The sequence below is a fragment of the Cervus elaphus genome, chromosome 8 (assembly GCF_910594005.1).
Source record: "Cervus elaphus chromosome 8, mCerEla1.1, whole genome shotgun sequence".
In the NCBI taxonomy this organism is placed as follows: domain Eukaryota; kingdom Metazoa; phylum Chordata; class Mammalia; order Artiodactyla; family Cervidae; genus Cervus; species Cervus elaphus.
The window spans coordinates 4,489,092-4,502,549 of NC_057822.1; the positions used below are offsets into that span (position 1 = coordinate 4,489,092).

General features: G+C 37.2%; 1 protein-coding gene across 32 annotated transcripts in view; it reads right to left on the minus strand.

The window, feature by feature from the left end:
- The window catches only part of EIF4G3 (eukaryotic translation initiation factor 4 gamma 3), a 342,348-nt gene that overhangs the window by 157,549 nt on the left and 171,341 nt on the right, over positions 1-13,458 (minus strand). For 12 of the 32 annotated variants that reach the window (XM_043909092.1, XM_043909086.1, XM_043909083.1 and 9 more), the window contains 2 exons: positions 8,498-8,593; positions 6,977-7,090 (listed from right to left, as the gene is read on the minus strand). In XM_043909092.1, the coding sequence (XP_043765027.1) occupies positions 6,977-7,090; positions 8,498-8,527 (144 nt within the window). In that variant the 5' untranslated portion in view covers positions 8,528-8,593. Of the gene's footprint in view, positions 1-3,534; positions 3,568-6,976; positions 7,091-8,497; positions 8,594-11,360; positions 11,364-13,458 lie in introns of all 32 variants that reach the window. The other 20 variants (XM_043909093.1, XM_043909094.1, XM_043909090.1 and 17 more) reach the window with 4 other exon arrangements.

A 13,458-nucleotide genomic window follows, 5' to 3' on the forward strand; every position in this document is an offset into this window, starting at 1 on the left:
TTGTTACTAAACATCTATGAGAAGTTATATATGTACTACAGGACTTTAGAAACATCAAAACATCATCCAGCATCAAATTATTTTGTAAAAAAAAACATGAGATCAAAACACTGACAGGACACATGATGGGAAAGGCAGCCACTGGTGAATGACGTAATAGAGGAGAAGCGAGCCGTCTATTCACTAATCCTAACTAGTCAAAACGGACTCTGACCCTTGATTCAATTCTTTCTGGCCAAAGCAAACAGCCATAGATGGGAAGAACAAAAAAAAAGATGGGGCCCTTCATTCAGCTTTGAGTCTTAATCACAACAAACCAAAAATATCCCAGGACATAAATCTTTTCCGTAAAAAAATGTCTTTTCTGTATGCCAGTCAACATTTGTTTTCAACAGTACTGCTTTCATTATGCAAGCCTCTCTGTCTTGCTTCATATCATGAGCATCTCCTTCTTCATGAAACTCTCAGGGTTTAGGTCTGAGGAGATGTCTTAAATAAAGACTTCAGCCAGTCATTCTTAAATGAGAAAGAGTACCACTTCCACAGAGGCTATCTGGAAACGTATGGAGGTATTTGTTTCATTTTGTTTCTTAAACTGTCACTGCAGGAATTCCACTGGCATGCATTAACCCAAAGGTTGCTAAAGGAACTGCAATATAGAGAGCAGTTTCTCATAACTGCTTACTCCATCCAAAATGCCAATACTAATTCCATAGGAAAACAAGCCAAACTGGCCTCTCCATCCATGAATACAAGATGCAAACTCTTCCTAACAAGGTCCTCGAAGGCATCCCACAACACTGGTTCAAGCTACCTGATGCTCAGCAGTCCCACTCCAACAGCTCTCTCCCCTCCCCCACTTCTCCAAAGTAGCTACTGCAGTAGCCTGAGCCAACGCTGTGTACTTCCTTACTTAATTCTGTGAGGCACAAGGGAAAAAAATGTAATTTGTGTTTAAAAAAGGAAGAATATCAGAGTAAAAGCAGCTAGCTACCTGAAGTTTTCGGATCCAAAAGCAATGCTCTGGGTTTATGCTGTATCTCAATAACCCATCTTCAAGAACCAGTGTGGGTTTCTTGCTAATGGATAAATAATAAATATACACACATATATAGTTCTACCTTTTAACGGCTAAAATATGCTGGAATTTCACAACCATCATCCTACAGATAAATAAAGGACGAATCTGACAATGCATTTTCTGAGATACATTACACATGAAAAATGATTTCAGGATAGAAATTCACCTTTTCTTGGAAAGATTTCTTCAAAGTTTTGCTTGGTTGTTAAAATTTTAGAAAAAGATAAAATGCATCACAAGCCTTTAGACTCAGAAGAAAGTTTTTAAAAACTAGATTTTCCCAAAGCTGACAATATATAAAGGCTTAAACATCCCTATTTGAGGACCATTGCAACTGAACTCAAGTAATAGAAACACTTAGCCTTGTACCAAGGAGCTCAGAAACTTTTTTGCTGAGTCACTAGTTGTTTTTTTTTTTTTTTTTTTAGTTGGAGGCTAATTACTTCACAACATTTCAGTGGGTTTTGTCATACATTGATATGAATCAGCCATAGATTTACACGTATTCCCCATCCCGATCCCCCCTCCCACCTCCCTCTCCACCCGACTCCTCTGGGTCTTCCCAGTGCACCAGGCCCGAGCACTTGTCTCATGCATCCCACCTGGGCTGGTGATCTGTTTCACCATAGATAATATATATGCTGTTCTTTTGAAACATCCCACCCTCACCTTCTCCCACAGAGTCACTAGTTTTTTTACTCTGCTTCTTCAACAGAAATCTTTCAGCTTTCTCTCTGTCAGTAATCTCTGGCATTATCCCTGATTAAAATGTAAACCTTGACTCTAAGACTCTAGAGTAGATTTGCTATTTTGAAAAAAATGTATAATCAATCTTTTTAACATAAGAGGTTATCTTTTTTCATTATTAGTAATCTTATCCACCAGATTCGTAGTACATGCCAAACACTCCACTAATCATGTTATTTGTATTATCTCACATATCTTCTCATTAGTCCAAAGAGGGTACTGATACCATCCCCACTCTGCAGATGAGACTGAGAGCAGTAAGCAGTAAGCAGTCTACCCAAGACCACCGAGCTATAAACGCAGGTCCAGCCGACATCGAATTCCAAGCTCTTAAAGCACTGCAACAACGCGATCTCTATCAAGCAAAAACTATCCAGAGTTTTATTTCTTTATGAAATCCAAAGAACTGCCATCCATTTCATACAACCACCTCTGAGTTCTCCTGCAAAATATCTTTTTTAACACCTCAGAATTTGTTTGGTTTTTACATCATTTAGATTGGAAAACCGTATTTTGAGAGTAGAGCCTTTTATTAAATCACTGCTAGACAATTAAAGGTTTCAATTAAGCAACATCCAATATGATACCATAGGTAGACACTGGTAATATATCTCTCATTTTATCAAACCATACTAAGTTGCATGACAATATTAAAAATAGCTAACACTTACTGGCTGCTTATTTTATGTGAGATGACTTACATATATTATCTCTAATGTAAAGGGTATTTATCCCCACTTTACACACAGGGAAACTGAGGCTAAGAAAAAGAACTGCTTAACTCAGTTTGTTACACAGTAGAGCTAGTAGTATAAAGCCAGATCTGTCAGATTCAGAATTTAGAAGATCCTAGGCTCTTTCTACCATAGAATGAGAAAATGTTTCAGAATACTTGAGAGAAAAACACTGCAAATCTTTTTCTTTCTCTCAAACCACTCCCTCTAGTATATTCCTACTAAATAAACTAGTGTCTGCACACACATTTTTGAAACTTTAATTTACATAAGAACTTCATTTAAAAGAATAGGCTAAAAATATTAAAATTAAATAAGGTATCAATTTTCTATATATGCTAAAAATAAAGATAACTATGCAGCAAATGAATGTATATTATTGTTAATCCATTTATTAGGTCTATGTTAGTAACTGAGATTAAGTGGTTTTAGAAATACTAATACTATTATATACACATCAATACAAGTTACATCAGAAAGTTAGTTAACAGAAAACTCTTAGAATGTTGCCTATTCCATTCAGTTAAATTTAAACTTACTGCAGATATCCACAAAATCTGTAAGAGCTTAAGAAACTCTTTATTTTTATTTTTTTTTAATTTTTTTTTTAAGAAACTTTATTTTTAAACTGTGTTGTAAAAAGAAGAAAATGGGTCTGCTAATAACAAAACGCTGTGAAATCAGTGAAGAATAAGAAGAACCTGTATTAAATGAGACCAAAACTACTCTTTTTTGGGGGTGGGGCCCTGCCACAAGGTATGTAGGGTCTTAGTCCTCCGGTCGGGGATGGAGCCTGTATCCTCTGCATGGGAATTGCAGAGGCTCAGCCAACGGGCCACCAGGGAAGTCCTAAAGCTACTCTTGAAGAGCAGCTGAGTGGGTCCATGGAATGGCAGCATTCTAAGAGTCAGAAACTACCAACGCCCCCACCTGTTAGTCCAGGGTAATAGTGAAGGGCCAAGGGTACAGTACCTGATGATGGGCAGGTCGAGGCCCCGCTGCAAACTGAGGAAAGGAGGGAGAACAAACACAAAAGGAGAGGCACAGAGAGTCAGAAACGCCACAACAAAACCAAAATTCCACACAGTATGCCGAAAGAAATAAAACCCACAGGAAGGAAAAAACACAAACAGTCAACGCTTTGCTGCAGGACAGTGACAGACAGGTACTGAGAAGATTCAACAGGCTAACACCTCGATCAGAAAGTTTGCCATTCATCAGCTGGGAGAGAAACAGCTGAGCTGTTACGCACGTAAGAGTGCTTCTCTGATAGGAATTTTTTTAAACCCCAAAATAAAACAAAAGAAAGTTTGAAACACTAAGTGGTTATATTAAGACAAACATATGAAAAGCCAACTATGCTTATGCTACTGATAATACTGGACGGAATGAGAAATGCTTTCCCATTACAAGAAATAGCCAGGAGGTAATTATAATGTCCAGCAGAAAATAAAGAATCTAATAGGACAGATTTCAAATTTACTTGTTAAACAGGGTATCTCACATATGACATGGAAATTACACTATCTTCGTTTCTTGGAGTTAAAGATTAAAATTTATCACATATATTATAAATATATAAACATATAAATAAATATATATTTATAATATATAAGGAAATATATAAATAATTATATATATTTAAATTCAATGGAACTAGTAAAATTTAATACCAGGCATATCAAAGCAGAGGTAAAGAACACCATCCTTTAACACAACTAGTCAAAGTGGTACTCTTATAAGCTCAAGAAGAAAAAAAAGAGTAAAAGAAGTCAAATCTCTCAATTACTATGTAGACACAACAGCACAAGACTGCATACTTGTACCTACTGCTATCTGATATTGAGAACAAAAACAAAAGAAAACGTAACTTCTTAGGTAAACCACAGAGCATTTGAAAGAGGATAAAACATATTCCAACTCTTACTTTCCCTAACTTAGAATGGAAGAAAAAGCTTTTTCACCCATAAAATTTTAAATACAAAGTCTCTAGGATCAAATAATTCATCAGAGCAAAATCAGACTTTCGATGTGATTTTACTAAAAAGAAAAGAGAAAATATTCAGGCATGTAGAGTCACCTACTGGCTACCTACAAGTTAACTACTGAAATGTTAACCACTCAATTTAACAGTTAAAAGAAAATATTTAGTAAGCCATTTTCAATGCAAACCACACAAGGGTTTTATTTAAAACATTTAAGGAGCTAAAATATGTATCTTCTTTCAGTTGTTTAATTTCCTATAGAGCCTTCCTTCCGTTAGCGCGTTACTACAGGTGAAGAAGACTGAAGATGAACTAAGAAACAAGTCCCTGTACTCAGAATTTAACTTACCAGAATTATTTCCTCAGCTGTCACTACTGAATATAAAAAGTTTTCAAGAAATTGCAGTAGGTCACGTGCCACAGTATCAGGAATTTACCTTAGAAGCTAAAATGTTCCTTGCAGCTCAAGTAATGAAAACTGTTTCAACACATTTTGAAATTATTCAGGATAAGTTAACGAGTTCTCCATGACTTATAGGATCAGGGCATGTTAGCCAGCCATTATACTTGCTAAAAACCAATGTAAAGTAGTTTTTCAGAATGATGATAATGGCAGCCAGATTTCTTGCACAACATTTTCTCTTCAAAGAAACTGAAGTCTTATATTTTCAATTTTCCAACTATGAAAAGAAAACCTCTAACTACGGACATCAAGTTTCAAGAATAGGTACTATTACCCACGTGGTATTCACATAGGGAGTGGGAGTGTGATATTTCTTCATGACACTTTTGAAGGAAATGGGAGAGAAGGGCCATGTTAAAAAATTAACCTTAGTACAGAAGTACCTGTCTTATCACTGTTCCACAGAAAGGCCCCATTTTTAAGGCTCTACAATAAAAATTGAAACTTTATATATTTGGACTATTCCAGTCAAAAGGGAACTTCCTATGAGCAAGAGGAGTACCTTATAAAATTACACAAATATTAAAAAAATAAAAGTTAGTGGGAAAGTACCCTAGTCTATTTTGCACTAGTCACCATTGGCTATTGAGTTTTTCATTTGTAACAACAATAGTCTTAATCCTACGGGTAACTGTAAGCAACAGAACAAACTGTAATTGCTGCTGGCTTATATTAAAAATAAAAACTTTTGTTTCTTTTTTCTAGGAGGGGTTTTTAAGATGGTAAGGACTGTAGATACTAAGGAAAGCAGCCTTCTGTGAACTCAGATCCAATGTTAACGCCACCCACGCTCCCACCCACCCACCCATCCCTCTTCTGTGCACAGCTGGTAACTGAGCATGACCAGTATTTATGATGCACCTTTGGCACTTAGCGCCACAGAATATAAAAATAACCGGTGGTTACAGGTTACTGCAAAAGCCAAACTGCCCCCCCCCATTAAGCATTCAATGATTTCACTATTTTGGAGGCTATTAAACAATAAATTACAGTTTAAACAGTTCCAATACAACCAGAAAATGGAACAGAGAGGTAGTTTTTCAATTTTTTTTTTTTAAACAAAACTGTCAACAATATACAAGTGTCAAGCAGAAATACAGGCACAAAGATCACCTCAAGGAGGGAGGGGGGCCACTTGAAGCCAGTTGGATTGCAAAGGCAGCTGTCCAGGGAAGAACAGAAAAGCCTAAACTGTGCAATTGCCAATGGCCCATTAATGCAGAAATAGAATGGAGTAAGCTTTAGCTGCTCTACAAAGCCATGGGAAGAGTCCCTTCCTGAGTGCAACAGCTTACCTCTCCTCACCAGTTGGGGTAGCTGTGAGATGGATGAGACTGGACTATGGCAACTTGGGATGTGAGAAGAAAATGCAGTTCTGCCAAATTCCAAACCCAACTTCACCCTCCCAGCACCAACACAAACGAAATAAAGAAAACTGGACCCAAAACAACAAGCAAGAGTAGTGCAGGGTCTGCTAGTCTTGCACTTGTTTTGGGGTATGTAATGGAATGTTATGTGTGTGTTTTTTAGTAATGGGGGTGGTAATGGTCACTAGCAGAGCAGATGGCAAAAACTGCATAGAGGATAGTATCTGAAGATAGTTTATGACCACAGAAAAATGGCTGACAACTATAGACAGTTTTCCCTTTGATAACCAATTATAAAATGAAAGAGGGAAAAAGAAGCCTTTTAAAAAGAAATTTATCTCTTAAAATCAAATTCATCTCAAAGGGATATCCCTCTAAACCCCAAATTACTCCTGTCTAATTCCCAATAGAGAAGACCCACCCAATTTGTTATTCTTTTCCCCATAATGCCTGGCAAAAACTGCAATGCCAGGTTAGACTTTCAGAGAGGATGCAATCAATCCATTTGTGTTCATCAGCCAATAAATGGATGTGGTCAAAAATAATGAGTGCCAGAGGCACCACTGCCTGCAAGAAGTACAGTTTGTTATATTGCTTACAATGCAGTATTTTATCCAGCCTCTTCCAGCCAAGGACCTGTAAACGGGAGTCTGTTCCAAAACCTTCCTCCTCTTCCAGTTGTCTGTGCAATGTATTGGCACTGTTCTGCTGGGCTGTCAAAAAAACTGGTTTAGAGATGCAGCTCTTCAGTCAGGTTTTGCGCCAGTTCTAACCATGTAAATTCTTTGCTTTCCCAATAATTATACAAGGCGTAGAGGGGTTAAAAGGGCCATAGAATTCTTTGCAATAACAGCTTACCATAATGTTCCACGTTTAGTGATTAGAACTGGTGCCTATCTAAAGTAATCTGGCGAGAGAGATCTCAAGGCCCAGTCCAAGTGGTCAAGTGTCCACATTCCCAAACCACTCTCAGAACAAAACTTGCATCAGACATCTTGTTGACCATTGCAGCAAAAAAGTAAACAAACGAACAAAAAAAACCAGACAAGCAAACAAGCAACTAGGACCAAAGTCCCACCTCTTTAGAATGGTTCCTCCACCCCCGGGGGAGAACCAGGATCTAAGAAAAGGGATTGAAGAAGAGGGCAACAGGGAAAGGAAGGTGGGAAGAGGACAAGAGAGAGATTACATCTCGGAGAAGTCCATGACCTTACAGTTCTCTGAGGAATTCTGTCCTCAACTTCAATATTCCTAAATTCATGCATAAAATCAAATGAATAGAAGCTAATGCAATGAAATATTCCTAGACTACAGGCAAAAAAGCAAAGGTGGAGAACCAAAAGAAGATCCCTGTACTCTGAGAAAAACACAGAGCGGAGACAGAAGTAGGGGCGTGAGAGACAATGAGATGTTACAGAAGCACCTTCTAGCAAACACTAATCATGCAGGGCAGGAAACACCATTCTAAGGAATGGACTGCTGAAGCCACTGTACACTTTTGTGAGACAGAAGGATGAACCTTGAGTAAATTCTCTGTCTTTACCATACTTATTGCAAACCATGTAAAAGATGAGCAAAGAGGATGACAGCGTTTATACTTCTATGACAATTTATTTACCATCTGAAGAAATAAATACACCATTGGTGTAAGTCATGCAAATGTCCACACAGTCAAATAGAGCTGATCTAGTAATTAATACTGATTCAAAAGTTGTACTTCCCTAGGCACTGGAATCTCAGAGTCCAATTAATGAAACGTAATTTATTTTCAAAATCATGCTTTACACATCTCCTGAATTTTGAACAGTACAAACAAAACCTTAAGAGCTGAAATGAAGTGAACTTGAACGCAACCAGAACTTGAATGACACAAAAAAGTAAAAGGAAAAAAAAAAGGGAAAAGGCTCCATTTGTTCTTTTCTTAATAAATTTAAATAATTCCCATAGGAAAGGTCTGAAAATGCAATGCTATCCAGTAGTAACAGTAATAATAATTTTAAAAACTGTCTTTGTAATAAATTTCTAAAATCAATTAAAAATATGAACCAAAAGAACCTAAGCTACAACAAACACAAATTTAGGTGGAGAACATTTTCTAAAACAACCTTCTGCTTACTTACCGGAGAACGGGTTTGAGGTTGTGAATTCATTGTCTGAGAAGCTTGAGGATAGACCAACGTGGTTGGACCTGCATTCTGTCCAGAGGGATAAGGGGTCTGCCAAAGAATGACAAGAACAGTATCATACTGTGAGTAAATATGGCCCGGGTAACTCAATTTCAAAGAGTTTAAGAGTTCAGTAAAGTGTTCATTAATGTGGTTTACAGCTCTGTTTTTAAAGACCTATCTTTATCACAATATCCAGCAATTCAGAATCAGTGCAACCTTTTTAGAAGTTATCTTAAATCTCTGATGAGAAGCAATTTCATCACACAATTCAGAAGGGTTAGCAATTTAAAACTGATGAATAATTTATTTGAGACTGCTTGACCACAGTTAACTGACACCTCAGAAAGTGAACCTGCAGATAAGGTGGGGAACACTGTACTTCATTTTCAATATATAGTTAGTGGTATATTGAAGTGTAAACTTCTGGCTGTCCAGGTAATAAATACAGTGCTGAGATGCACCACTTATGAAAACACAGAGAAATGTTATCTCTTTCTACTCAAAAAGTTAGGTGAGGACTCTCCCCTCTCATAGCTAGTATACTACAGGAAAAAAAGAACAACCAAGATTTTTTTCACTGAAGATGCTGAAAATGTGCATGCTGGCCATATTTCATCTTATTCAAACTTTTGACTAATAGTTTCCACACCAGAGCCAGTTGTCAACACTGCAAAGCAAAATAAGTAAGTGAATTAACATTCACGCTCAAGTTCTTTCATTGTATAATACTACCCTACTGTCCACACAAAGCTGGTGCTCTATAAATATTGAGACTCTATCATTGCTCTCAAAACGGGTATTAATAAAACAAGTAACTTATTTTCCTTCAGCTTGGAATTACTCTTTCAAACAGACAAAAAATAATCAAGTACTCCTCATATCTAAATACTATGTATGTCACCAGCAGACGCACACTCTGCACACAGGCAGCTCTACCTGAATGCAGAGCAGGACACGTGACGACTGCCACACGAGGGTGCACGCTGCTGTGCCGTGGGCGGCACCTTAAGAGGTGCGCTGACCCCGAAATTCTGCCGCCAGTTTACTTGGCTTTCTCACAGAAAGTCTTTCCATTCTTTGTGACTGTTTTAGAAATTCCATAGGAATGACGTGACTTGTACCGGCTGCTGAGGCAGGGGGTATAACTATGAGAGATGCCTCTGCACTTTTCTTCTGCATTTAATGACATGACTAACCAAGTTCATTGATTAAATTATTCTGGAACAACTTGTTTAACATACTATTTAACATACTATTTCATACTTTGTTCAAAAATATTGCAGAAGCTTGAATGGGAACAGTCTTTGCGCACGATTTATAACATCAAATGCAAAGGAGACAAGGGATGGTCATGTTGATAGTCATCACAGATTTTACTTATACTTTTCTGTTTCAAATACCTTCAAAGTTATCACAAAGATTTACTTCTCCAAGGATATGTACATGAATACTTTGTATTTAAATGGCAATCCAGATCATTGTAGAAGTTTACAAGAGGTACAGACTTAGTCTCATTTGCATCACTATTTTCAAGTTTCAACGAAAGCTCCTAAGTTAATCATTTTTATTAACTGGACATATTAAGAAAAACTAGGAAATGGTGGTAACTGACAATCTGTTAAGGAAATGCCAGTGAAGGAAGACAAGCCAATCAAAACACACTTTGTATTGCATATATAACCTTTAAGAATAATAACTAAAAAACAGTGACTGGGACAATTAAATATAGAAATTTGAGAATGAATTCCATATAACACAGAACACACTAACATCATCTTAGGTCCAGATGCTGACAGTTTTCAAAATAAGGGTATGTGAAAAAAATTAGTAAGAAGTTTCACTTTTCAAAATATAAAAGAAGGAAATTAAGCAATTATAGAATTTAGATAGCTCTTAATATGCTTCACACACAATTCAAAGCACTTCGCACACTACATGGAGATGAAAGGTTAGTATTCCTGCTTTAAAACACTCACTTCCCCTTAAATAAATAATACCATAAAGACGAAATTCATACTGTGCATGTGTGCATACACACACAAATCTAATTTAAAAATTAAGTAGCCATGGCCTTTCAAACATTTATCAGATGATACTTACCCAATTTAAAATAAGCTTGTACATTTATTCCACAATTCCACCTCAAAAAAACTTACCCTAAAGATAAATTCATAATGACAAAGAATAAAGAAGAACTGCATAGTCCATTTACAAAAGAGATGTTAAAAGTACACTATATTCAAAGAGAGAATGTAGTGTAAATTTTGAGGAAAGAAAAAAATCAGAAAAATCTATATAAACTATCATGGAAAGATATCTATAATATTAGTGACATAAGCAAATCACAGAATTAGTCAGAATAAAAACCCTATTTGTACAGTATTTTCCAATATATACAAATAGGATACTTAAAAAGATGTCTTGGGAAGATACATAGCACACTTAAAATTGCTATTTCACAGAAAGGTAACTGAAAGGGGGATATAGGACACAAATTGTAGGTTTTATTTTATATACTGTGTATTAAAAGCACAGCTGATTTTACTGTGCTTCACATTATTTCACTTCACAGATATTGTGATTTTTACAAATTAAAGGTTTGTAGGAACCCAACATTAAGCATGTCAATCTTTTTTTTATTTCAAGTATAGCTGACTTACAACGTTGTATTAGTTTTCAGGTGATTCAGTCATATATATCTAGATGTAATTATTTTTCAGATTCCTTTTTATTACAGGTTATTACAAGATACTGAATGTGGCTCCCTGCACCACACAAACATGATTATCAACTAACTCTATTTTCCCAGGATCACTTGCTCACTTCATGTGTCTGTGTCATATTTCGGTAATCCTCACCGCATTTTAAACTTTTTCATTACTATTATTATATTTGCTATGGTGACTTGTGATCAGTGATCTTTGATGCCACTATTGCCATTGTTGTGGGGCAGCATGAACTGTGCCCATAGAAGTCACCAAACTTAATCCACATGTGCTGTGTGTATTCCGACTGCTCCACTGACAAGCTGTTCCCCTTTTCTCTTCCTCTCCTTGGGCCTCCCTATTCCCTGAGACACAACAATACTGAAATCAGGCTAATGAATAACCCTGCAATGGCCTCCAAGCAGTCAATTGAAAGGATGAGTCCTATGTTTCTCATTTTAAGTCAAAAACTAGAAATGATGAAGCTTAGTGAGGAAAGCATGTCAAAGGCCAAGATTAAGATGAAAGCCTGGCCTCTTGCGCCAAACAGTCAGGCTATAAATGCAAAAGAAAAGTTAGTTCTACTACTTCATTAGATACACGAATGGTTAAAAAAAAAAAAAATAAAACAGTGTTCTTGCTGATGTGGAGAAAATTTTAGTCGTCTGGAAATAAGACTGGTCACAACATTCCTTTAAGTCAAAACCTAACCTAGAGCAAGGTCCAAACTCTCTTAAATTCTATGAAAACAGAGAGGTGAAGAATTCGGAGGAGGAAGGTATGAAGCTAGCAGAGGGGGTTGGTTCATGAGGTTTTAGAAAAGAAGCTGTCTCCATAACATATAAATACAAGGTGAAGCCACACGTGCTGAGGTGGAACAACACTACAACAACTTACCTATAACATTTAGCGAAGGTAAGGAATGAAGGTGGATACAATAAACCACAGATTTTCAGTGTAGACGAAAATAGCCTTCCAGTGGAAGAAGATGCCACCTAGGAGGTGCACAACTAGAAAGGAGGACATCCAATGCCTGGATTCAAAGGACAGCCTGACTCTCTTGACGGGTTAATGCGTCTGAAGTCCCTGCTTGTTTCACCATTCTGAAAAGTCTAGGGCCTTAAGAATTCTGCTGTATCCACTCTCCTTGTACTCCATACATGGAACAACAAAGGCTGGATAGCACATCTGTTGATAGTATTGTTTACTGAATAGTCTAAGCCCACTCTTGAGATCTAATGCTCAGAAAAAAGATGCCTTTCAAAATATTATGGCATGTTGACAATGCACCTGGTCATCCAAGAGCTCTGATGGAGATAAACAAGATTTATGATGTTTTCATGCTTACTAACATAACATCCGTTCTGCAGCCCATGACTCACAAGGTAATTTTGACTTTCAAGTCTTACTATTTAACAAATACATTTCTTAAGACTATTTAGCTGCCACAGACAGTGATTCCTCTGCTGGATCTGGGCAAAGTAAACTAAAAACCTTCTGGAAAGGATTCATTATCCTGGGCACCATGAGGAACCTTCATGAATGATGGGAAGAGGTCAACATATTAACAACAACAACAACAACAGGAGTTTGGAGGAAGCTGATTCCAACCTTCGTGGATGACCTTGAGGGGTTCGAGAGTTCGAGTCACTGCTGATGTGAAAGAAACGGTAAGAGAACTAGAATTAGAAGTGGAGCCTGGAGACCTGACAGAACTGCTGCAACCTCGTGATGAAACTCTGACAGATGACGAGCTGCTTCCTATGGCTGAGCAAAGAAGGGGTTTCTTGAGACAGACTCTAGTCCTGCTAAAGATCAGGGAAGATTGCTGAAATGACAATTAAAGGATTTAGAATACTGCAAAAAGTCAGATGATGAATTGGAGCACATTTTGAAAGGAAAATGGTCTACTGTGGGTAAAATGCTATCCAACAGCATGGCATGCTACAGAGAAGCTTTTCATGAAAAGGCGCTGACTGAGCGGCAAACATCAATAGTGTCTTATTTTTTATCTGCCACAGTCAGTTTCAGCAACCACCACTGTGATCAGTCAGCAGCCATCAACCTTGAGGCAAGATCCTCCATCAACAAAAAGATCATGACTTTCTGATGGCTCAGATAAAGCTTACAATAAAGTACTGCTGACTGTTGAAAACACGGTCTGTGTGGGTCCAATTACATGTGTGTATTTTTCATTAAATACGACAG